General features: G+C 45.5%; 3 protein-coding genes across 8 annotated transcripts; 1 reads left to right on the top strand and 2 right to left on the bottom strand.

Moving 5' to 3' along the window:
* Window positions 1-105: 105 nt before the first annotated feature.
* LOC108625617 (mitochondrial tRNA-specific 2-thiouridylase 1) lies at window positions 106-2,414 on the bottom strand. Its single transcript, XM_018025735.2, has 7 exons — window positions 1,811-2,414; window positions 1,544-1,709; window positions 1,288-1,472; window positions 979-1,205; window positions 736-903; window positions 419-646; window positions 106-338 (listed from the first exon to the last, which is right to left on the bottom strand). Exons 1-7 carry the CDS (start codon window positions 1,884-1,886, stop codon window positions 180-182), a joined length of 1,209 nt encoding a protein of 402 aa, XP_017881224.1. The 5' UTR covers window positions 1,887-2,414; the 3' UTR covers window positions 106-179.
* Window positions 2,415-2,503: 89 nt separating this feature from the next.
* On the top strand, window positions 2,504-21,030 carry Sin3A (SIN3 transcription regulator family member A). Of its 6 annotated transcripts, XM_018025763.2 has the most exons (19): window positions 2,505-3,024; window positions 3,925-5,003; window positions 7,344-7,639; window positions 7,891-8,067; window positions 8,136-8,288; window positions 8,358-8,689; window positions 8,784-9,024; window positions 9,093-9,347; window positions 9,427-9,855; window positions 9,960-10,417; window positions 10,528-11,002; window positions 11,113-11,359; window positions 11,483-11,860; window positions 11,972-12,141; window positions 12,237-12,431; window positions 12,557-12,838; window positions 18,209-18,357; window positions 18,450-18,654; window positions 18,778-19,032. In XM_018025763.2, exons 3-19 carry the CDS (start codon window positions 7,364-7,366, stop codon window positions 19,030-19,032), a joined length of 4,677 nt encoding a protein of 1,558 aa, XP_017881252.1. In that variant the 5' UTR covers window positions 2,505-3,024; window positions 3,925-5,003; window positions 7,344-7,363. The 6 variants fall into 6 exon arrangements, with proteins under 6 accessions (XP_026669872.1, XP_017881252.1, XP_017881256.1 ...); XM_026814071.1 differs by having other exon boundaries at window positions 2,504-5,003; window positions 8,784-8,982; XM_018025767.2 differs by lacking the exon at window positions 3,925-5,003.
* Window positions 21,031-21,191: 161 nt separating this feature from the next.
* On the bottom strand, window positions 21,192-25,256 carry LOC108625629 (uncharacterized). Its single transcript, XM_018025771.2, has 3 exons — window positions 23,492-25,256; window positions 23,021-23,196; window positions 21,192-22,913 (listed from the first exon to the last, which is right to left on the bottom strand). Exons 1-3 carry the CDS (start codon window positions 23,564-23,566, stop codon window positions 22,769-22,771), a joined length of 396 nt encoding a protein of 131 aa, XP_017881260.1. The 5' UTR covers window positions 23,567-25,256; the 3' UTR covers window positions 21,192-22,768.
* Between the last annotated feature and the right edge of the window lie 1,227 nt (window positions 25,257-26,483).

The following is a 26,483-nucleotide window of genomic DNA, read 5'->3' as shown; positions in this document are numbered from 1 at the left end:
AAGTGATTCTTTTTATCTTGCTAATTTCAAGTTGCTTTCACGAGAACGATCTTCTTTTTACGTGACGCAGGCACGCGGAGATGTTCGAGAAATAAATACATAAACTTCCGTTAAACCAGACTGATCAGCAACGTGAGATTTATTTTTCCAATAAAATGCAATGATGAAACGTATGATCATCAGCAGATGGTCCTGTCGGCTGTTTGTTTTTGTCCTTCGTCAAGTTTCTGGTTCTGGTCCTCGCTTCTCAACTCTCGGCCTAGAGAAAAGTACGATGGACCGCAGTACGTGATCGCAGCGCTACCTAGACACTCCTCGTCATTGTACAAGACGGCAAACTAAAACAATACGTACGTAAGTACATTATCGTATACGTTAGAAGAGAAAGGTGAGAAAGGTGATGCAGAAAGACCAGTACTTGTCCATTTGTAATCGCCCTCAGTGGTTGATTGATTCGAATGAGTAACTGATTCTTCGAATCTTTATGAACGATACAGGGGACCAAGGAATCTTTGTGTTGAAATCGGAAATGACAATTCAACATTCTACCGAAGGAAGTGAATTCTTTCGGTTCCGACGATATCCAATGAGGTGGTTCCGTTGTTAGAAAGTCTGTATAGAGCGCGGGATGATTCGTCCCTCTTACCTGTCAACGTCCAAGCGAACGATACACTTCTGATTAAAAAATATGCCACCACCAAGTGGTATACGCTCGTTTCTCGTTCACGTACATACCACGATAATGTTGTTCGTTTCCGCGTCCTTCTTGTATACAAAGTACCTGAACTGGTGGTTCGGCAATTTCAGTCGTTGACCCACTGTCCAGTGATGAAAACCCGAGTGGTTTCCCACGACTCGGCCATCGTCGAGATCTACGAGTTCTCCAGGTTTCTCGGGTATATACTACGGTAAGCGTCCTCCAATTATTATCAATAAACGTTTACCGTGACCGACGCGTGAAAACGACGCGTATCGCACCTCGGATATAAAGCTTGGAAAATTTCGTTTACCCACGAAACATATTCCATAGCTTTCTTTCTTCCGAACGATCACGTCCAATCCAGCCTCTCGAGCAATCTGTTTCACGTCAGTCTTCAAGTAGTCCCCGAGGGGGAACATAGAACTACGTAGTGCCTCCTGTGGTACTTGGGACAAGAAAAGCGTTTGGTCTTTCTTCTTGTCTCGTGCTCGATACAACTTAACGTCTGCGATAACGTTTGAACTTAGCGAATTTAGCGACTGGTAATGTCGTCGTAATCATAATCATGTAGTCGTAGATATAATCACCGGCATTTGGTACGAAACGTTCGAGGTAAGAGCCGAAACTGGTTCTAACATAGTGTCCAGTCGCGATGGCATCTGCCCGAAGCTCGGTACGGGCGAACTTATAAAAGTGGTCGAATTTGATCAGCTTGTTGCACAGAACGTCAGGGTTCGGCGTACGTCCATTCTCATATTGTTCTGTCAAATAACTATAAAAGTTAGGAGAAATCAAATGTCGACGTGTTCGAACGACAGAAGAGTTAGAAGACAGCAGACGTACCAAAAGATATGATTCCAATACTCCTTTACGAAGTTTGCTTCGACCAAAGGAATCTTTATTTTATCGCATAACCATTGAGCATGCTCGTAATCCTCCTCAACTTGACATACTCCCGTTTCGTCCTTGATGTCCCAATTCTTCATGAACACTCCGGTGACATTGAATCCTGATTCAGATTAATTTGATCAACCAACAGTCCGAATGATCTTACCTCGACACTCTGTTAAACGACGGTAGACAAGTACCGTTTCAACATTCTGGAATTACCTTTGTTTCTCAAAAACAGTGCTGCTACGGCACTATCCACCCCGCCGGATATACCCACGACTATCTTCTTAAACATTTTCGCCGTGTGGACCGTACCCGTGGTGTACCGTCGTCTTATGTACACACTAGTGTGTAATATCAGTTAGTACCTCTTCGAGCAAGCGATTACGTTTTATGCGTGTACGCAACGAACGAGTACGGTTGGCTTCTTCGGGCGACCTCGGTATCTTCCAGGTTTCTGACACGGCGCACGTCCACCATACCGAATGGTTCCACCGAAACTAACAGGGACTCAGCCTGAGTACCTCAGGGTGAGGAGTGAGGACCACCACTGGACGCACGGGACATAGGACTCGACACTCGACTGACCGTGGTGGATCGTCCATCGGTCCATCGAAGAGAGAGCAACAACAGGGAGGGAACGACTACAATCGAAAGCGAAGGCTATTTCTTACGAGCACGTGGTGTACACGCAATTACGCATACTCGACGACGAGGGATAGTGAGGGAGGCGCGAGGGCGAGGGACCGACCGGCAGAGAGGAGAGATGAGAAAGCGAGAGACACTCTCTCTCTCTCTCTCTGTCCCTGTCTATATGTACTACGTTTCCCGTATAGATGTGGTCGTGTTGGCTGCTTGCTGTGATCAACACGAAGCACGCGAACGCACGCATACCTACACGTTTCCAAGCTCGCACGTAGGTCGATGTCCGAAAATCGTCGGCCAATCCACGCGCGGCTTTCTCGTCGGGGAACCAGTCAAGCACGTTGACAGATATGCAACGGTTGGCCGCAGGAGCTTGCATATTTCGAATGGCATTTTCTCGTGCGGATAACGACGTATCGCGTATCGCTTCGATCTATCGGATCAGGCGAAATTCTCGTGACGATCCACCGGTTTTCGAAGAAATGCGCGATTTCGGTGCGAGTGCAGCCCATTTTGCGCAGTTTCCATGACCCAGATTACGATGGGGAGTTCGCTCGCCTTTCGGAACAGCTGTTGGCCGCACAAAGATGTCGGCCGCGGGGAAACGCTTGGATATTTGGTGTATTGCGCGCGCCTCTTGGCGGCTTCGCCGCCACAATTTTCAGGCCCGTATCAACACGCGACACGTTAGGCGCCTCGCGGATTTTGTTCACACGCAACGATGCAACCTGCGGTTCCCTTCAAGGATGATATCTCGATCGGAACTTTTCTGTGATCAATCACGATAAGTAGGTTTTCGATTCAAACTATCATTTATCGAAAGATAGAAACTCTCGCAGCGACAAACCGAGTCGTAAACGAAATTACTACCGAGAACTGCCTATTAAAAAATTGTGTTCTGCGTTTAATTTTGTAATGCCGTTTCTTTTTTTTCTTCGTTTTTGTCTTTCTCCTTGCTCTTTCTCTTCACTCGACGTTGTCCGTGCAAACCATCGAGGCTCAGCTTGTACGAAATTGCTCGTCTGATTTGCTGTCTTATGTGAATTTGATCGTCTTTCGTGACGTTATTAAAATTACATATGCTGTAAAGATACCGCCGCCGCCGTCGCCGCGGTGATATTCGAAGTAGCAAAAGTTCCGAAGCTCGTCGTCGTAGAACTTAGTTTTTCGTCTTTCGGTAATCTGTTATGTTACGTGACGTAGGAGTTCGTGCGGAAGTGTCAGCTTCGAATAAAACTTATTTATTTGGATTTGAACGGCATTCGAGATTGTTCATACGCGCTTCTCGACGTACTCTACATGTACGTACGTGCGACGTGCGTGCTTACGTATGTATTTACACACACGTGTGCACGTGCGCGTGATACTTGGACGCGTTAGTCGTATGCCGTGTATCGTCGATATTAACTACAGTAATGTACCGTGTATGATCGTCGTTGTTAAGAACGTTCGTCGTCGACGATGTTCTGTAGCAACAACATTCCGTATGATTCCGGGCACCACCGGTTGAAGCGATTGATATGTGTGTACGTATACGCATTTATTTGGTACACGTCCTCCCGGCGAACACAGTGAAAAAAATGAGTGAAGAACAATAGAGGTTCGCCGCGAAGAAAAGTTTGGCGGGTAGCTTTGGCGCGGTGCGTGCTGCATGGCACACGTATATGTATAGATACGCTGCTTTGCAGGAGGTACCCCGCGAGTCGTCGGGGAACAGAGACCAGAGACGCTGAACGGATGAATACGGTCCTGCGCGATCCCCTCCACCTTCCTCGTCCCGCTACGCGACCAGTCAGTTCCTTGTTTGCCATACAAAATCCAATAGTTTGCCTTGTACCTCGAGAGAGTGCGAATATGCCTTTTGCATTTGCCTTTTTTTTTAAAAAGTGCGGTAACTCGTCGATATACTCGCGAAAATGTGCATTTTACTGAATCTGTTCACACACACGACAAGATTCCGGTGGTTTTGAGGCGGAGATACTAAGAGAGCATAGTGAATCCTTCGTCCGGAGAGCTACACAGGCCGACCGGCCCGTTAAGGCTTCGTCGATTTTTTGGTCGAGTGAAAAGAACGGGGCCGAAGCTTTCGTCGGGCCGACGAGCGAATTTCGGTTCGAGGACCGGGAAAAGGAGCTACCTGTGTCTACTGCGAGAAGAAAACGTAGACGTAGTGTGTGTGTGTACGCAGCTCGCGAAGTGTGTACGTTGGAATATCTCGAGAGGTGGACTCTTTTGTGTAAAAGGAGCGACGGCAGGACGAATATTTTTTCACTGGAGCACTCGGGAAAATGTGTTATGTATTTACGTGGAATATTGCGTAACGTCGAGGGCCGGGAAGTGTTTGGAAACGTGCAACACTGACAAACCTCACTTCGACGACTTCGCGGCGCGGCCCGTGGTAACTGGTAACGTGCGTCCGTGTGTGCAGCTGGCTTTACCGGCTCTATTTCGTCGTCTCTTCTGTCCGAACGAAAATTCTCTCCTGCTACTGCCAGCCTGTCCGCCGCCGCCGCCGCCGCCGCCGCCGCCGCTGCCGCCGTCGCCGTGTATCGCGATACAGAAATTTTTCCGCGCGGTAACCAACCAATTCCACACCGACGCTTGTGTTTCTCCTCGTGGAACGGTGGAACACAAACTTTCCTCGTGAACGGAATCGACATCGGCACAACTTTGACTTTCAACCTCGACCACTTGCCTTACTGGATCGGAACTCGCGACCAAATTTTTTGCTGCAGCAACCCGCGACACTCTTTTCAGATGGAAATTGGTACGTATCGTCGTACCTACATATGCATTTTCACCACTCACCTATTTTTCTCTACTCCTCTTCCCGTCTTCTCCCGTCCGAGTCACTGACATTTCTATATTCATGCAAGGTCATTATAAAACTGCTCTGTGGACGTACACATCGTGTCGTGCGGACGTACTAGGTTATAATTATTTTTATAACACGCTTCAATTTTGGTGTTACTTTCTTCCCGGGGCACACGTACGCGTACTACACCACGATATCGTTCTCATCCCCAGCAGACTATGTAGTACGTACATACACACGTAGTACGTAGCATGGCTGACTTGTCTACTCTGACATACTCGCCGCCTATTTCAATATCTGATACATTTATGAAAATTCAACGTCTCCTCGTTCAGTGGCCCTGTACATTTATTCTGCACTGACAGATTGCACCGAGCAATAGTTCTCGATCGACTGATAAGTGATAAAACGATGAGCTGGTAAAAGTACTACGCTTCTACCTGTACATAGATTCAACCACGAGGGAGGGAATGAAATTGGCGTATAACTTTTACAATAATGTTTGGACGTCTACGTGGATCTGATACGTAACCTATGTGGATATTTCGTTGACTTGCGACGGCAGTGGGAATTATTTTTTGTCACGATAGATGGATTGTCTGTACGCGTAAGGAAAAGCAGATATTCTCTATTTCCCTGTGTACGTGTGTCATCGTACGTATCGCTATCTGTCCACTTTGTTGTAACATTGAAAGTAAATCTTTTCATTTACTTGATCTAGATAAAGAAGTAGCTAAAGACTGTAACTTACGAATGGATAGGTAGTGACAATGTGGACGTCCAGATGACAAGGACATAGAAATGATTACAAGACCGATAAACGCTGTAATTTATAAGCGTGTACGCTGAGCAAAAAAGTAAATATCGAGTCCAGCGCTTTCCCTTTTCTTTTTCACAAATCCCAAATTTCTGACACGCAGTTTCAACATTCCTCAAACGTACGTATTATTGCATATCTTGTGTGAGGTTATATCGCTCACTTGTGCTTTAGTTCTTCTATAGAACGGGTCTACGTTTATTTGTTAACACTTTCCGTTCATTTATCGACATCTTCGTAAATTAAACGTCAATCGAAATGCGACCACGTGCATTTTAATTATTTAAAGTTATGCAATGTGTGTGTGTGCGTGCGCGCGCGCGCGCGCGCGCGTGTGTGTGTGTACACCGGACATATACATACGTGCACGCGTAAGAAGTTGCAAGTATGAGTAATTCAATTATTTATAAATGCAAAGTTGTCTTCGTACGAACGAATTACAATCGCTCGAAGTTTAATTACCGAATTCAACAAGATATTTTTAACGAGTCATTGTGTTTCATTCTGCAGAAGTGATCGAACGCGATGGCGTCGAGACCGAGACGCCGGGCTTTGACTAAAAAATTAAGTGCAATGCCAGTGAAAACATGATCGGTCGAGATCATCGCTGTTAACGTGACAATAAGGGAATGTTCATTTTTTTTTGTCGAATTTCACGCACCGTGCCGCCGCTGCATCTTACGACGAACGAGATCCGTGTCGTATCGTGCCGTGTCGCGGAGCATAGAAAGTGCTGGTGTTGGTATTATAATTTTCGATTCTTCGTAGAGTCGTAGTGTCGCGCAGGGATCGAGCGCGCGGTGCTTTCAAAAATTCCGTGTATACGAATGGCGCGATACGGACGTTGAAATGAACGAGGGGAGAAAGAGTAATGAGCGTATTCGGAATAATAGTTTTTCTATTTGGCGTGTGCACGCGAGTATTTACGTGCGACGACGACGACGACGACGACGACGACGACGACGACGACAGAGGAGGAGGAAAGCGTTAGCGTTGACGGGCGTGCATTACCGATCGCGTAGCTTTATCGCCTGATTAAACTTAAACGAAACGGTAAGAGATAGTAAGTCACCGGTGCATCGGACACTTTCGATGCATTTATTCCAGTTTTTTGTCTGATCGTAGCGCGGTAAACGCGCGGGTATGAGATCCGCAAAAGAATTTCTGGCTGCCGCGTCGCATTTTACGATCGTTCCAATGCGAACGCGATGACTGTGTCACGCAGACGTGACGTTAAACAACGCATAGTTAATACCTACCACCGGTGCAAGTACAACGTGAAAAAAAACGTAGTCACCGGTCCAATTTAAATTCGACGTACTTACCTATACGTTATTGTTGTTGTTGTTGTTGTGTCTTCGACGTTCTAGCATGTTTTCAAATGCATTTTACTGGTCGCCGCCGCGCGTCAGGTATAGGTACATGCCTGCTCAGGAACGCTGAACATTAAACGACGACGTCTGTCGATTCCGTAGCGTTTCCAATGTGATCTGCGATGAAACGTGTTCGTGGGCTGGACGAGGTAGCATCACCAGCAGCAGCAACGTTAAAGCACTCGTCGTCGGTGAGTGCGGGAAGTGGCTTAGGCGGCGGAGGAGGTGGCTTGGAGTTCCATTCGAGCAGCGGAATAGGCGTTGTCGTACCTGGCCAAGCAGTTCGAACAGTCGGTTCGAAAGAAATGCCGGGAAGCATACAATTCGGAACTGCCCAAACTCAACAGCAATACGCCGGGGCAATCGTAGTACCGACCGCGGCTCCGTCCCCCATTAAGGTACGTGTTGCCCGCGCGTCGTTCGTATTCCATGAGAAATTCCTCGTCTCCGTATCGTTCAAACGATTCGTTGAATCCTGAGATCTGTCGATTGTTGGTTCGTTTGTACGATAATCGCGTTCGAAATGCGTTTCATACGGTGGAGAACGACGGATCGATGATATCAGCTGATGTTTCGATCGACGTATCGGTCGACGACGAATCGTCAGATTTTCAGATTTTTCAACGGTCATCGGAAAATCTTTTTACAGGGAAGTGGATCCACGGGACTCGGTACGTGTGGCAGTAGCAGTGTAAATACCGGTGGTGGGTTACACGGTGGAATAGGTGGTGGTAGTGGGAGCAACCATAGTATGAGTTCCCAGCAGCCTACGCCAGGAGCACAGAGTCAAGTTCATGCCCAGCAGCAACCGACGATAAGGCAAAAGGTCGGTGGATGTGACACGCGATTATAAAGACGAATGAATCGCGAAAGAATCATTGGATCTCGTTACAGGTCCATTCTAGCAATGTGACACCGTTAGCTTCTACTCCACCGGGCACCAGTCTGGGTGTCGGCAGCGGGTCCCAGCAGTTTCAGAGATTAAAAGTGGAGGATGCATTGTCTTATTTGGATCAAGTCAAGTATAAATTTAGCGATCAACCCCAGGTACTAGTGATACGTGTCTAGACCGTGATCATCGTCCTCTCTGTACAATACCTCTTCGTTTCGTTTCAGGTGTACAATGATTTTTTGGACATTATGAAAGAGTTTAAATCGCAGAGCATAGACACACCGGGGGTAATAACGAGAGTGAGCCACTTGTTCAAAGGACATCCCGAGCTCATCGTCGGTTTCAATACTTTTCTTCCACCCGGATATAAGATAGAGGTGCAAGCGAACGAGCAGGGATACGCGTTTCAAGTGTCGGTCAGTATGCCGAGCCCGACAGCAACGCACACCGCCACTTTGTCTCAGCATCACTGCACCGTTAACGTTGGTTCGCCTCCCGTTGCCAGTCCGCCGACGCAACCGGCGAAAGCTCCGCCAGTTTTACAAATAATGCAGGGGTAAGATTCTCGGCGATCATCTCGTACGTCGTACGTTTTTATACGTTTCTTACCGGATAATCGCGACGAATCGTTGTATTCTGTTTGAAATCAGAACCGGGAACATACATCACTCGCTGGCCAACAATATCTCTAATAACAGTTTGACGGTGCACGCGCCTTCGCCACCACCGCCGGTACCGGCGTATAATAATTCGCATGTTAGCGCGGCTCAAGTACAGGCCGTGAGTCAAGCGTTGAGCCAAGCACAAGACGGTATACCGACTAGCGGGCAAACTCAACAGAATCAACCAGTTGAGTTTAACCATGCGATTAATTACGTTAACAAAATTAAGGTTTGTATTCGATTCGACAGTTATTACACGGATTTAAGGGTGGTTAATCAATTCGTTCGCAATTACAGAATCGATTCCAAGGCCAGCCGGACAAATACAAGAGATTTTTAGAAATCCTCCATACTTATCAAAAGGAGCAACGGAATCTGAAAGAGTCTGGACACATGGGTGGCACGAGCGGCTCTGGCATATCCGGGGGTGTGAAACATTTGACGGAAGCCGAAGTTTACAGTCAGGTCGCTAAATTGTTCGAGAATCAAGAAGATTTGCTCGAGGAGTTTGGCCAGTTCTTGCCCGATGCTACCAATCAACAGAGTTCACTGGTGAGTGTGGGACGCGAAGACGAGCGAATAAAGCGACGTGTCGATCGAACGTTCGTTCGTTTATTCGTACCGTTTTCAGAGCAACAAGACTACGATCAATGATCACGCGCCGATCGTGAAGAAACCATTGGGACCTAAAGCACCTTACAATAATTCGGGGACTGTTTCTCGGGATATCCGTGAGTCGAGCGGCACCGGCGGTACGATGGAACGTGAAAGTCGTGATCACAGGGATCGCGAACGAGAACGAGATAGCAGATCCGGTATACGAGATATGAATAGTGTACAAAAGTTTAGTCACTCTACGGGACAGTTGAAAAGAAGTCCGTCATTCTCACCTTCGGTAACTGCCGCCGTCGCCGCCGCTGCCGCCGCCGGCAACTCCCACCATATACCGCACGGTCCGCCTCCGTTGAAGAAGCATAAGGTGTCGTCTATGCGCGAATGCGTCACGATAGCGGAAGCTGGAAAATACGGCAGTCTCAACGATTACGCTTTCTTCGACAAGGTTTGCATTTCATCGAGTGTTCGTAACATCGATCTCGACAGGAGGAGGAGGAGGAGACAGGAGCGTAGATAAAATTTCGAAAACTAAAAAATATGTGCTTCCAGGTTCGCAAAGCGTTGAGATCGCAAGAGGTGTACGAAAATTTCCTTAGGTGTTTGGTCCTGTTTAATCAAGAGATAGTTTCGAAATCGGAGCTGGTGCAGTTGGTAACGCCGTTTCTCGGTCGATTCCCCGAACTCTTGCGCTGGTTCAAAGATTTCCTGGGCCATTTGCCGGAATCGTCGAACACGACGAACGCGGCGAACGCGAACAGCAGCGCGTTGAACGTAGAAGCGCTACCGAACAATGTAGTGCGAAGTCATCAAGAGCGACCGCAAGGCGACCTGGCGATGGAAATCGATTACACGGCGTGCAAACGCTTAGGGGCGTCGTACTGCGCGTTACCAAAGTCTTATGTTCAACCAAAGTGTACAGGAAGAACGCAATTGTGCAAAGAAGTCCTCAACGACACGTGGGTTTCGTTTCCGACTTGGTCCGAGGACAGTACGTTCGTAACGTCGAGGTTCGTAAATTTTGTTGTTCTTGTTCTTTTTCTTGTTTTCCTTCGCGATTTGCGATCGTTTGTCGTTTGACTGTTGAGTTTAAGAATGATCGTCGAATCGAAATGTTTAGGAAAACGCAATATGAGGAATTCATTTACCGATGCGAGGATGAACGATTCGAGTTAGACGGTGTTATAGAAACTAACGCGTCGACCATCAGAGTTCTCGAGGGTGTTCACAAAAAGATGAACAGAATGAGTCAGGAAGAGCTTCAGAAATTCAAACTGGATGACTGTCTCGGTGGCAGTTCTCCCACGATTCATCAGAGAGCTCTGAAGAGGATATACGGTGACAAGGCTGCCGATATCATAGACGGTCTTAAGAAAAATCCTGTGGTAGCCGTCCCCGTGGTCCTTCGTCGTCTTAAAAGCAAAGAAGAGGAATGGCGGGAAGCGCAGAAGGGTTTCAATAAAATCTGGAGGGAACAGAACGAAAAGTACTACTTGAAGTCTCTGGATCATCAAGGCATCAATTTCAAGCAGAACGACGTGAAAGCCTTGAGGTCGAAGAGCCTGTTCAACGAGATCGAAACGTTGTACGACGAGGTTCGCGAATCTTTCTTTTTTCTTCTCGTTTCCGTGCACGTATGTCGTCGCACGTATCTTTACGCGTGCGTTACCCCACGCGATCCTCTCTTAATAAATTCGTTGCGCAGAGGCACGAACAAGTGGACGACGGGAACGGCGACGGACAAAATAACACCGGCCCTCATCTCGTGTTACCTTACAAAGATAAATCTGTCCTGGACGATGCGGCGAATCTTCTGATTCATCACGTGAAACGTCAAACGGCCATCCACAAGGAAGACAAGCAACGAATAAAGCTGTTGTTGAAGCATTTCATACCAGATCTTTTCTTCCATCCACGACAGGAATTGAGCGATGACGAGAGAGATGAAGATGGTATTTTCTTATGGACGTTCACGATACGAACGACGCTATCATTTCATTTTTCATGACCATATTATCGATGTTGTATATCATTGTATGTAACGTAACGCACACTTTGTAATCGTGATGTCGCAGACGAGAAGGAAGACCTGAACGTAGCCTGTAGCAATTCGAGCCAGTCGGTAACGATGAGTGCCACCACTCCGCTAGGCGGTGGACTCCAAGCGAACAGAAATAAAACTTCGGTGTCTCCGAACGCGTCTTCCAACGCGTCGGTCAAGACCGAGCCCGATGTCAAAGTACCGATCCATGCCATGTCGAACGATCCCGAGGAAGCGTACACGCTCTTCATGGGTAGTAACAATTGGTACCTTTTCTTGAGGTTACACCACGTACTGTGCGAAAGATTAACGAAGATGTACGATCGGGCCGTGGCTCTTGCCGAGGAAGAATCGCGGTACAAACAGCAGCGGAAAGAGAGTACGGCGGTCGCGCTGCGATTGAAACCTAAGAGTGAGTAAACGGTCTCCCTTCGTTTCCTCCCTTTGCTTCCGCGATGTAGACCGCGCGATCCCCGGATTTCATTACAATAATTGTAACGGTGTTCATTCCGCGTGCCTGCAGACGAGATTGAGATCGAGGACTATTATCCTGCATTTTTGGACATGGTTAAGAATGTCCTGGACGGAAACATGGAGAGTACCGCTTATGAGGACACGCTGCGAGAGATGTTCGGTATTCACGCGTACATAGCTTTCACGCTGGACAAGGTCGTAACGTATGCTGTCAGACAAGTAAGTGTACGGACGTCGAAAGACGGTTTGCATTCTCGCTACGACGATCGTCGTGTCGCCTGAACCGAGTTTCATGACAGAAATGGATTTGCCAGTTACAGCATTTGGTCTCGGACCCGATATGCCAGCAGTGTATGGAACTATTCCAACGGGAACAGCGGCAACCGAAAGAGAGTAGTGGCGCGGGTGGTTTATGCGCTACCGCATACATGAGACTCGGTGCGGAAATGTCGTATCAGCGGAAAGCTGAGAAAGCTATGGCCGACGAGAACTGCTTCAAGATATACATTGTAAGTGAAGCCTGTTTCGCGCAGGACGCAGACCACCACCACCACCAGACCGCAGTACCAGACTTCGGTCAGTCGTTTAAGCGCGCGACCCGTGTAAAAGCTATGTTTTCTCGACGTTGTTGCAGTACAAGAAGGACTGTAAAATGACGATGGAATTGTTGGACACGGAAGGCGACGAGGCGATGGACAACAGTTGTAGAGAAAGGGAAAGGGAAGGAGTTACGGTATCTGGAAAATGGTCTACGTATGTTGAGAGGTTTTCTGCTCCCGCAGCTGGTCAGACCAGTCCGAAAGACACCCCTGCCTTAACAGACAATGAGCCGACGACCAATCATCCTGTGAGTAACGACCAGGCAGGAAGGGGGGGGAGGGGCAGAAAGCGCAAGAACACTGACATTAGCAAGAAGGTATAGGATCCACATCCCTTTTCATAATCATTGCCAACGTTCGAGTTTATATTCATTCGTATTCGATGTCTGTGATTGGAAGTTGTACCGTTGCCATTCAGTGTACGACTCAGTGATCCCAAAGAACGAAAGTTTTCTAAGAGCAAAAACTTTTCATTATTTTGTGTGATCGTACCGTACTATACGTGTATATACATATTAGAAAAAAACAGGAAAGAGAACAGACTCTGTGCCAGAGGTACGCTCGTGCGTGGAAAACGTTTGATCTCGCAGTCGGTTGTCTTTTTGTCGAGAGAACTAACCGGGTCTTTTAAAAGTATCGATGTCATCTTCAAGAATGAAACTGAGAAAAGAATTAGAAAATATTTTAGGGACGAAAGTTTCGACGAACAATGTCGTTTGTTTGCCACTACGAGGAAGCTACGCAGCCATTATACGATCTGCTATATCCACCTATGCTTTATCATGCGAACGGGGTCGGAGCACTGATTCATGCTTCTTGTCATTTATATAGAAAATGCAGAACTCTGTATACATAAGCATAATATTCTTTTAAATGCTAAACAGAAAGGAAAGGAAAAAGAAAAAGAATGGAGAGTCACACACAGACACAGACACACACGCGCGCGCGCGCGTGTGGGTACACACACACACACACACACACACACACACACACATGTATTTATTTTCGTAAAGATCAAAGATTAACGAGATTAAAGTGGTGAGAGATACATGATCTCCGTCTCGGTGTCCATTGCGGTGCTGTAAATTAAGTGCAAAGAAGAAACAGAACAGGAGGAACGGTAGTAGATATATGCGAATGCAATAGCAATTACGAATCCCCATTCTTTATTCTACCTGTTAGCACCGTTGGTTAGTATGTGTCGCAGCCGCACCGTTAAATGTTACGCGAAAAACTACAAAATACACTTATTCTATTTTAAATACCGATTTTATAGTCGAACAACGATCTCTAAAATCTTCTAAATTTTGTGTGCATTCGGAAAAATGCTCTGCTCCACGATTCATTGCTTTGCTTCCTCGTTCTCTTTTTCTTCTTTTTTTTCTCACTCGTTGTTTCACGATGTGAATGACTTCCGTCGCCCGAATTTCGTTCCTGTCGCTCACGCGACCCCTTCGTTAAATTATTTCATTTTTTGTTCGTCGTATATGTCAGACGATTTGCGATCGTTTCCAACTCGCGTACCAAACGTTTCGTGTTATCATTGTTTCTCTAGTTTTCTTCTCGTTTCTTTTTAACGTGTTACGTCATATTTATTCATTACGACATTTTTGTTTGTTTTTAAATAATTTTTTATTCTAAAATCGATGACTATAATTTATTATTATCGAAGCTTTGACAGAGAGCTTGTAAAAATCTCAAGTACCGTACTAAACGTTGTTATTAATTTATTTTTTTTTTATTACGTTGAGAATGTAATTTTTCCACAAAACGAAAGGACCTGGGCCAACGAAATGAACAAGGAAGTTTTTCGTGGTTATATTCGTTATCGCACTGTCTTTACACAATTGCCTATTTTCCCAACTCCGTTCCCCGGAACACAGAAGGAACGATCGTTTAAAGTAAACTGTAGTTATGAAACGAAAGGCGGTAACGAGTATACATATAAATTACGAACGTATTTCAAGAAATGTACAAAGGGAGAGAGAACATTCGTAGGAGGAATGGTGGTGGGCATACGTGAGTAAAGTCATTCGAGCAGTGCCGTAAGTGAATGTAAAACATTGGCATTAGAGAAAGAAAGAAAGAAAGGAAAACGTAACATTTGATATCGGTCAATTCTTAACGGCTAGTTCGTTTTCGTTTTACTATTATCGTACATTAGATAAGATGATAATTTTTAGAATTTATTAATGCAACAGGATCTGAATCTGAAGGGATGTAAATATTTGATATGACTTTGTACATACGTTTTGATACGCGTCTTCGGTCGGCCGATAGTGTACATCGACTAATTTGTAAAGTTCTACTATCACGCTGTCGTATGTCCGAAACGATTAGTGAAGCCTTTGGGAAGGAATTGTATCATAAAATGAACATCGAATCGAATCGTGAACACGTTATTTCCACACCACGTCGCATCGCGTTCAAAATTGTAGCTTTCTATTCTTTCCAATAGTTTTCGATTCGTTCGAACGATCATCTCCCGATATGATAAAATAATTATTACACGGAAATAGAATTTGAAACTTGAGGAATCTGGGAACGGTTCCTGACAACCGATCTCCAAGGAACGCGCGATCATCATGGTTTAATCTCGTTAGCCAAGTTCCCGAAAAAAGATGTTACAATATTTTTTCATCCGCACTTTGAAACAAATTTAGGATGTATCGACGAAATATCGGAAATCATATATATTTTTTGAATACTAGAAATCACTCGCCGAATACCGATCGACGACGACGACGACGTCGACGAGCTACCGTAGTAGCCTATCTAGAGAATGTTTAATTAGGCGAACGCCTGTTACTAGTCGACGTACCGCTGTACGTACAGTTATTCTGTATTTTCGAATTATGTTGACTAGATTCTCTCTCTCGGAGAAATTTAGTCCCAAACAATTGCGGTAGTTGAACTCGAAAACTATATACGCCGTTTTTCATGGCGTGGACCAAGCGTGTTCCTGGCTTAAAAACCGTCGCCACCATAAAATGCGCGTGTATGCAAATTCTTTGCTACGTCGTACATACGTACGTAGGAAAGGAAAGGAACGATTTTATACCTATCTGGCGTACCACGTACATAAAAACAGAGCCGTTTGCGGTCTTTTATTCGACGTCTTTTTGTGTTGGAAGAAAACGTAACAAGTGGTTGCTATTTCGGTCTAATTTGGAACGTATACCAAAGGTTTCACAGAGTTTCGATCTTTCTCGATTCTTGTTGTTGTTGTTGTTGTTGTTGTTGTTGTTGTTGTTGTTGTTGCTCCGAATTTTGTATTGCGAGTTCCATTCGGTCTTCTTTTTTTCTTTCGTGGGGTACGATGCACTTTCGTTCGTACTTCTCTTCTCGTCCGACGAATGCTACGATTCCGTCGAAGGTGTTAAAAATTCTCACGGTGCAACCTATAATAATTGTCACTCTCTCGCGTAGAGAATCGGTTTAAGTTTTATACAGTCATCATCTACCGTTCCTTTGTAAGGTCAGATAAACCCGCTGCTCGCGTCGACGCTAAAGTAACCGCTTTTTAATGTTCCGTTTAACGATCGCGTTCAGGGTTCCTCTTGTTCATCGAACGATACCGGTAAAAATATTTGACTCGTTTCATAGTTTAACAGGAAGATCAATCGGGAAAAGACGACGTTTCGTATCTTTCACGGGCAGATACCATATTTTAACTTTCTTCGGGACAGTATATCTTGTACGATTTATATATAATACGTTTGTGTTGCGAGCGGATTCTCAAACCCGGTATTCGCAATGTTGTTTCCTCATTGAATACTATCTTCGTATTTTGTACAAAATGTAAAAATGTGCACTTCCTAGCAAGGCTGGCTCTGCATCGTGAAATCTTAAGCGCTGTAGTATATACGTATGTATATATATATATATATAAACACGCGCGCGCGCGCGCGCATATGCACATATACGTATATGTAGGAAGAGAGAGGGGGAGAGAGAGAGAGCGAGAGAGAAAGAGAGAGAGAAGAAAGGTGCGCGTACTCTGTACGCGCGTATTTATATATTTTTCGTTCATTTCACGGTTCAATACGTTTTCATTGGATAACGTGGCGCAATTTTAACTCATTCAACGTCACATGTGTATATACCTGCATACGTACCGGTAGGCGATTGTGCCACAAACGATCTAATCGAAACGTGATTGCGACACTTGTAATATAGTTTCATGACGACTATGAGGTGACATGTGCAGACAGATTTTATGTGATTGTTACAAGCTCATATCTCTGTTCTCACTTTACGGAGTGAATTTTATCATACATACATACATATATATATATATATATACACACACACACATGAAGAGAGACATATGTGTATACATATATGTGTGTGTGCGCGCGCGCGTGTGTATGTACATATGTATATATACATATATATATATACACGTATATATATGTATATATATTTTGTAACTTTAATCTGTATATGAAACGAGTATACAATAATAATAGATAAACGATAATATTGTATAGAAGAGAGATATTGAAATACATGAACAATGCTTTTAAACATTATTGTCTAACATCATTTTGTACCACTAAATTTATTACTTTGATTCTCCGATGGTGTTCATTTTTTATATGAAAGACGATGCTATGTTTTCTTATAAGCGGAACGGAACAATGAATACGATGAAACAAATTATTTTCGAACGCTGCGTCTAAATGCTTGACGATCGTAGAAAAATTTCTGATTCAGCTATTCATTTTTTTTATCTGTGTCCTCGTCTGATTTTTACTTTCGATATCTTTTGTCTCGTTTAAGTTCGACGTGTTACGCTTTATTGTTGTGAGCTTGCGTCGTATCGTCTGAAACAGCGACGTTAAGAGTAATATATCTCTTTTCTAACACATATGTATGTTAAGGGAGTAAAGCTCTTATAGTTTGATACCGTTGAATAGCTGCGCTCGAATCATACTCGAGTACTTGGACAGTTGGTTCTTTTCGTTATGCTTTTCGCTTTACATTCATCGATCTTCTTACAAATATGCATAGATCCGAATTTATTTTACCTCGAATTTTATCTTGCGTTTATTATTGGTTCGTTTTATTCTTCTCGAATACGTTCCGATGTGCTAAGGGTAGAGACGCACCGGTCACGTTCAATTCGATCAGAAGACGTAGCCAATTTTGGCCTGAAACAACGAATGGTTTCTCTGTCGAGGTCGACGCGAGTCACATGTTTCTTAATTACGTACTTCCAGTCCAGTACTGCATAAATTCTTTTTCTTTTTCACGTGTAAATTTCGTCAGTGAATTGAGACGGCTCTCTCAGATTATTTAAACATTATCCTCTCACCTATTCACGTTTTATCCAATTTAACCGTCGTAACAATTTGTTCGATTTCGTATACATATATTTCTGTTGAACGTGCGTCATTGTAACACGCCAAATAACAATTTATAGTTTACCCGTTCAGCTAGTTTAATTATTTTTACCGTTATCTCGTTGTGAAGCATGAGTGATGAGTGAAGCATCGTTTCGTGAAGCAAAGGTACAAGGGAGGAATAACTGTGATTTACCAGAATCGCGTCGTAGCTGGACATTTTCCATAATGTTAAATTTAATGCTGTTTATCCGTGACCGAGTAGGACGAATGATATCGATAGTTGTAGTCGCATCAACCTGGACCGTTGAAAAATTTAATGTAAAACGATTGTTGTAGATCGATGGGAACGGTTGGAGTTCTTTAGGCAGAATTTTGGCAGGACGTAAACCTGTGTTTCTTTACCGTAATGTTAGACAATGGAGAAAAAGAGCTGCGAGGATGATGTCGGCGCCCGTGGCCAATACCGATTCCGAGAAAGCTGCAGAGTAAGTATCTCTTACGAATTTTACTGCGAACGACTCTGTCCCAGTTTCGTTGAACCCGTTCTAAAAATCGCCGTCTCGTCGGTCGACCGTAGGTCAACGGAGAAAGAGAAGTTGGACTCTATGGATGCGCTGCTGCAGCAACCAACTTTAAGATTAGCAGATTCCGGCGATGCGGCGGACATAATCAATTCCGACGAGACACAATGCCGTTTCAATCCCAACAGCTATCAAATGCTTTACGTCGCCAGTAAGGAAGCGTTCCTGTACAAACAGAATTCCTTCAGCCGTGCCAGAGAGGTATGTTGAATCCGAGGTGGGGAACGAGATAATCCGCGTCGTCTTCTGTCTTGCTGCGCGCGTAGCAGAGGACACGACGAAATATCGGAAATGAAAATGTGACTTTATCTTGTTTTTCGATAGTGTCATCCAACCGTAACGAAACACTTGAACTCTAAGTTCCATCAATGGCTCGCATCCTGGGCATCTAAAAACGTTGCGGACGTTCAACACCGATTGTGCCAAGATTGGTTGATGGGACGTTACGAAAACTTGATTCCTCATAAGACGCGAGTGATCACGGACAACGATCAGACGAGATCGCCTTATCGACAATACAATCGTTACCGCGTGGAACGCTTACAACCAGACGGTCTTCTGACGGAACCGTGCGTGTAATTCTACGATTCCTTGAGAACGCATTGAACGCGATTACCGTGAGTAACTCGGTTTTGGCGATCTCGCGTTCATCTGGGATGTATTTTCTGTCAACGGGACCTTGCTGGACAGTTGAGAAAGAGTCGTTTTATGACCGTTAGCGGGACTGATTGACGAATGTTATTGCGCTCGTACAACGCGACGCACGTACAATGCGAACTTGGTCTTATTTTGCTCGATCAAGTTCACTTATCACGTATGAAGGAGGGTGCGAGGAAGAGCGGTCTTTGAGAGAAGAAAAGACCCCAAAAAAAAAAAAAAAAACGGAATGTATCGAGGAGTATAACGAATCGCCTATAGATCATAGATCGTTGCACTACAATTATTGCGTTGAGTTTCGGGTATATTCGGTCGGGTTCAACTGTGTATAGGTATGCGTGATTCGATGCAAATGGAAATAACGCTGCTTGGAAGCTTTGTTCGTCCGACGTTCGTTCAACGTAGTTTTCGTAATTATGAGATAAAAATGTAAAATTGTTCGAGGAAGCGGACGCGTCGAGGAACGCGGACGATGGCGACGACGATGCGATGTTTCCAGTTGCTTCGAGAGTGAGCTCGCAATCAGGTAACGTGAGTGAATGAATAAACGTGACGTTTCGTTTCGAAAGTTCACCGATAATGCTTGATAAAAATTTCCCGGGTAAGGTTTTACATATGAAAGTAAAGTTGAAATGAAACTTTTGATACTTTGTGTAATATCGTAAAGTCTATAGAGAGGATACTCTGTCTATCGTAATGTAATTGTCGTTTGTAAGTATATTGCAGATTAAACTAATTTTATCTTATTAAATGTTTTATTTTTATAGACTCGCATCGAACGTCGTTGAACGCTGTTAATGATTGAAAATCTATCGAAATTTCGACTCGCGCGCATGCAAGACATTGATCCACGATCAATCGCGGCTAGAGCCGCATGTACATTGTCTTTCCCCGCGAGCGGAGACATAATTCCGACGCCTGTATACACCTTTACAGGCATAGGCTTTTCTCGTTTATCTTGCACACGTCACGACCACAATTTTCTTCTTCGACTTTTTATAAACCTAATCGTATGTATAGTGTATATATATATATATAATATGCATACCTGTATATACGTGTGTGTGTATGTGCGTGTGTGCGCGCGCACGTATGTATAAATATGCGATGCTCGAGCTCGAACGCATATGTACTACGTATACACGCATATAAAATAAAAACAAATACTAGGCCTTATTTTTTACCTGATCTTTAGGCTACCGAAGATGAGTGAAAGCTGTGAAGTATAAAAATGTGTCGCAGTGCTCCTGGTTCCTGTGTACAGTTACGGAAAACCGTTAACGACGCCGACGCACGGTACAAATTGGAGAAGTATCGAAACACGCGCTATCGATCGACCGTCGCCGCGTTCGCCGATCCTATTTTATTGTTGGATAAGTTCGGTTCACGAACGATCGTTTAAAGAACACGAGAAGGTGGCTCGGTTCGGTCGCATGTCGATCGCGCGTTCCAACTGCGTGTCCCGGCGGCGGAGATAATCTTTAAGATCAATATCGTCGTATGTGAACTGTTTGAAAGTTTTCGGCGTCCTCGCTTCTGTGGTGGACAAGGGTGCCATTCGATGGAGCACGGAACACATGTACGAGCGTACACAGCGTACGTACAGTAGCGGCACCATGTCCGCAGCTGTCGTGTATGCTACGTTACAAATTACAAACCGTGTGATCTTGTCGAGGGTGAATGAATCGAGCAGAGAAAAACACCGTTGTCTTCCGATGCTTCCTGACTACTCGCGACCGTGTCGATGACAACGATGATACCGTATTTTTATCAAGGATCGATACTTTTTTAAAGTCTGTGCGTCCATGTGTCAAAAGTGAATGTATAGGCAATTTCATTGTTCGAGATGATAATTTAATGTCGATATATTTTGCACAGATCATTATTAATATTAATAAAACGATTGACATTATGACTGTTTTACTGGCTCGTTCGATGCGCGATCTCTGTAGAAGATGATCTCAGGACGACGACGTGTCGCTCGCATCGATATCGGACGATTGCGATTCAGAATTTATTTGTTCACACATTGCAGAAGATTATACGGAGGATGACGAGAAGGTATGAAATGGAACGGTGTATTTTGTTTTTGGGAACGTTGCTCAGTTTTATTAAAAATCATAACACCGATGATCGTTGTACAATTACATTAGATAATTTATCCCGCATTAAATAACTGAAATACTGCATACGAATACATATTGCCTGTGCTATTTCCTACACGTTCTTTTGCAATCGTAAGTACGTAAGCAGATACGTTTACGCAGAGTTCGTGCAATACGAGACAATGTTAACGGTAAGATCTATATGAGTGATGGTTCATTATTATCTTTGTTCTTAATCAATATCTTTATCGATGATCGTTCTAAATCGTTGAAAAGCAATCGCGTAACACGTGATGACAATCGTCAATCGTGAGACGTTGACCGTCACAAAAGTATGTACGAAGAAGACCTGAGGTTTCCAGGCGAACATCCAACACGTACGTATTCTGTTCACACGTGTGTGCGAAGTTCACACGTGTGTTTCGAGCGAATGAGCGCGGTTTAACGCGCATTACTATTGCACGTATATACATACATATAGGAATAACGTACAAATAGGGACGATCGAATGTGAGAAACGAAAAATATTCGAAGCAATTAGTCTCTTACAAAATTATGGATCGTGCTTCATCGAGATACTGCAACTTCTCTTATACTGATTCACGCCACCGTCGCTACGTCTAACGATTCGAAGGCGCGTATGGGCGCGTATACGTCGAAGCATGGCACGGCGTAATGTACAGCTGCGTACAGCAATAATCAAATTACTGTACAGCATGTTTCGCGCGGATAAACGGGCACGTTTGTCGTTGTATCGTCGTCGAAGTGAACCGTCGTTCATCGATCGGTATCGATAGAAGAACGAGTAACGTTCGAACAAGAAATTTTTTCAAGCCTGACTCCGATCAAGTATGTCCCGCGAACCACCGTTTCGACTATTAAACGATTACTGACTTCTCAGACTCCGAATAATTAGATTGCGTGTAATTACACTGCCGCTACTAATCGTAAGATTCGTTATTCGATGACTGGTTAGAAAGTTTACAGCAAACGGACTGAAAAGATGCGATATACCTAGCCTACTGTTTCACATTAGGAAATGTACGATGAAACGAAACTGACGATCAACGTTTGTTAAGTGCATGAATGATGCATGTTATTCTGTTTTAGGCTAGAACAGCCGAACCTGGACGCACACCGAGAGAAGAGACATTCGTGTCGCTGTTTATACGACGACTCGTCTCGTACGTGGTTCAGGTAAACCGAAATGATTGTTAAAACTGTATCACGTTCAGTGAAACCAGGAGTGAGGCGAATTTTTTTTAAGAAATATCTTACGAGCAATCGCTTCCTCTAGGCGCAGCTATTATTGATACTAAAAATCTGTCAGGCTCTTTCGAGTAGCTAACAAGCGACTGGAGAATGATTTTCTCGCTCCGTTCAACGGCAGCGGGCGCTGGTCGATGATACGATACGATATACACACGTATTTGGTATACCTGTGGACGCATCCCCGGACCCGGTGGAGTCACGTATGTACGTAGTATGATCGTCCCTTCGTTGATCGCGCGGCGACGACGACGACGACTGTCCGGCCGAGAAGGTGTGTTTCGTTAACTAACGTAATCGGTATCTTCGCTGGTCTCGCCCTCGATATCGTCCGCCGTCGTGTTTTGACGACAATGATATACGTACGCTCTCGTCGATATGCTTTCGCCAGAGCGTACACACTTGTAAGTTTCGTCTGGGCATTTGCACCTGTAACGACGATCGAACGTACGGATAGACGCGACGAGTACTTCTCGCATAACGTCGATCGCGAGAAGAACGAGAAGAAAGCGAAACAGATTTCGCCTGCGACTCACGTGTTTGCCATGAAATCGTTGTGAACCCTTCTGGTGGGCGAATAATAAGACATCCAGCCGCACGGATTATTTTCGTCACAGTTTCTTACTGGACGTTCGTCGTTTTCCGTCGAACGTTGTGTTCGTACGTTGTCCGGGTGCATGTTCACGATCTTTTGTAATTGTTCGGAGAACTCCTGTGAGAGAACAAAAAAAAATATCGTGTAACATCGTTTCCCTCCCGTCGAAAAGATCGTTCGAGGCGAGATCGAACGAAAGAGAGTAGGCGCGCGGTAAACGTCGAATACGTTTACGTATCTTCGAGTGGTCGTTTCGTCTCCCGTGCAACGAATCGTCGATCTTACGATCACACGGTCACATTATGTAAGATGGCACGATGGATCGCGTGCGTAACGACAATGTAACGTTTCGGTTCAGTTTATCGATCAGATTTGATTCGATGAACGCGATTGGATCACGATTGAACCTTACCTCCGATCTGACTACCGCACTGTCGACGAAGCTGTCGAGGACAGTCAATAGAGCCGCTAAAAGAAGCAGCTTCATCCTGCTCTCGATACGAGATCGACTGCTCGCGATTTCCTCGACGAAAAGTTGACGAGTTTCGAGACGTGGAATTCGGTGTCAGTCTTCGGGTTTCGGATGGTCCTCTTCTGCCAGTCGATCTTAAATTCTCTCTCTTCTTCCGTTTTGCCCAGTGTGAACCTCGAGGGAGACCGCGAGGGTGCCGCGCGCACTGACCCAACAGCTAAAGCGGAAAGGTCGCTGCCTCTCGGGGAACGATCGTGATCCACGCGAAGCTGTCTCTCTGGCCCTTCCGCACGATCGTCGTCGGTTTTCGCAGAGTCGAAGCGCAAACGATCCAGAATCGTCGGTGTCTCTCGTACCGTGCGACAAACGCGTTGTCCCGTGGTGCTTCCAACTTTATACGTGGCCTAACTGTCTCGTATAGAATGAAGAGACTTGCGAGATGCCACGGGTTTATATAGGCCGACTGAGCCTAGTAGCTGCTGCGGCGGAGTGCGGGTGGGGAAGTGTTTCTCCTGTTTCGTCGGCCGATTCGAAGATCGTTCATGGGGTTAATTTCATGCTACCTCCGCTGCTCGATTCAGGATTCAGTGGAAAAAAATAGCTGCGTCTGCGTCTCGTAGAGGAGGACCGGGACCGACCGGACCGAGATCGTGGACGATGAAAACGTCGCGGGACGGGGGGGCGGTACGGCGGCGAGTAATTCTCGAGTTTACGTGTTTTCGCGTTTCAAATTTTCGCGAGGCTCGCTCCCACGGACGTCCCAACAGCACCGACGACAGAGAGACGCACGTGAGTCAGAAGTTCAGGGGCTCGACGGGGGCTTGTCAGCATCTCGGCCAATGGCGCAACGCTTTACACATGACGTTCGATCGCGAAGGACACGATCCATCGAGGCTCGCTCCGATCGCACCACCGTCAATTTCGCATCGACCACATCGAGCGTGGCCCGAACGAGTCTCGCCTTCGTTTGCTTCACGGGACCCCGGTGGTATCAATGAGAAGCGAACTTGAAACCATCTTGTCTCCATTTCGTCGTTTCATACTTGACGCGTTCTCCACGTTCCACGTTTTTCCTACAAACGCATCCATGCCGTAATTTATTTCTAACAAGTATGCATGTATTCGCCCGACTCCTCGCCTATCCAAATTTTATGAACCGGAACTCGCGTAGGCATTGGGTCATCGGCAAAGCCGCGTACCGATGATTCTCGCTTGATCGATTCGTGATCGACCTTGTTAATATAATCGGTGACAGGTTTCTGCGACGGTTACCGGCTGCTGATTCGGCTAAATCGTTACGACTGCGTTTTTAGGATGTCACATGTCCGATTGTTCCAGCGTTGCGAAATTTTCCATGTGTATGCCATAACGGCACGCGTAAGGAGGGGTCCGCGCCGAAATGCTTCTTAGCTCGAATAACACGGAGTCATCATCGTCGTTCGTCGGTGCAAGCCGTTTCGATGCGTTTCCTTTCGAAGCGGCACAACATCGTTGCTACCGATGTATTAGGCGTTTAGATTTATTTCATCGGAACGATCGAAGGCCGTTTGGTTCTATCGAGGAGAATCATGCTCAGGTTCGTCGATCATTTTTAGCGACTGTGACAGCGTAGGACGTTCACGATGCGAATTGTTCATCTTACAAGTAGAAGCTCGGCGAAACGGTAGCTATACGAAGCTGGTAAAACTCGCAACATCGGGAACGTTTACCATTAAAAATAAACGGTGTAATTTTCTTTTGGCTGGTTGCCTGCCGCCGCCGTGCCTGCCTTTTAAACGACGCGATTCAATAATAAATGACGCGATGCTCTTGAACGCGTTCTTTCTCTTCTCCCTCTTTTCCTTCTCAACATTTAAATCGTTTCGATTTTTCAGTCGTTGGCTCCAACAGGTTGCGCGCGTTCCGACAAACTCAGGCGAGCTCGTGCGAACGGTGCGATTCCTTTTGAAATTTTCATAGCTCGCCTCGGACGTATGTAATTGTACCGAGAGAATTACGCGCGATCACCGTGCGTATGCCTCGCTCGATTTACGTGGTCTCGAACGCTCCAATAGCTTCCCGTTTCCGATGCCGCGAATACGTGCTGCTTTCTCATAGTAGTTTCGTTCGTCGTGTGACATCGGTCACGAAGGATAACAATTTTCTGGGCATTTCGAGGAATGACAGTCCTACCGACGATTCGACGTCGCGATTCGACGGCGAGGTTTCAAATCACGAGCGTTACTTCGATCTCGGTCTATTCGGGTAGAAGAGATACACACGAGAGATTCGTGAATGAAATACGCGTTGAGCCGTTCACCAAACCTGACGCTATCGCGAAAGTGATCACGTTTCGGTTCTTTTGTCACGGGCAACTCGAGAGCCGTCTGGTAATTTGTCACAATCTCCCTGACGACGCGGGCAACGTTCACGAAGCGTGCAACAATTCCTGGAAAAAGGATCGTCGACCATAGAGTCAATTATGGGTAACTCGGGTGGTAGGGAACGAAACGAGTCGCACGAGCCTGCAAATTATTCTGTAACCAATGCGAACAGTTTAAATCGGCCGCTGGTACGCTCAAGGAGGGAGCGGTTGATTTTCAAAAGTCTCGAACAATGAATGAAAACGACGCGCGTCACGTGTTTTAATTGAACGCGATACAGAGACGTCGGTTAATGACAGTTCCCACCCCCCCCCTCCCCCGTCTACCGTTATCGTTCCTGGCGAGCGAGCCCGCAGATCGATTTCCGTTATCGCTCGCTCACTTTTTCATTCTCGTCCGAGGCAAAAAGTTTGACCCCCCTTCTTCTCGAGCGTAAGTGGAAAATGCCGGCTTCGAAAATTTCATCGAATCGGCCCCGTCTGCCGCGCCGCCGCCGGTTTCGAACGAAGCCGATCCGAGTGACGCACGCGGCTTCTACGAAAAATGAACACCGGGGGTGGAAGTCGACG

Source organism: Ceratina calcarata, unplaced genomic scaffold (genome assembly GCF_001652005.2).
Source record: "Ceratina calcarata isolate Rehan_Ccalc_2016 unplaced genomic scaffold, ASM165200v1 scaffold368.2, whole genome shotgun sequence".
NCBI lineage: Eukaryota > Metazoa > Arthropoda > Insecta > Hymenoptera > Apidae > Ceratina > Ceratina calcarata.
The sequence above is the reverse complement of the archived record's forward strand: the minus strand, read 5'-3'. Positions and strand labels throughout refer to the sequence as shown.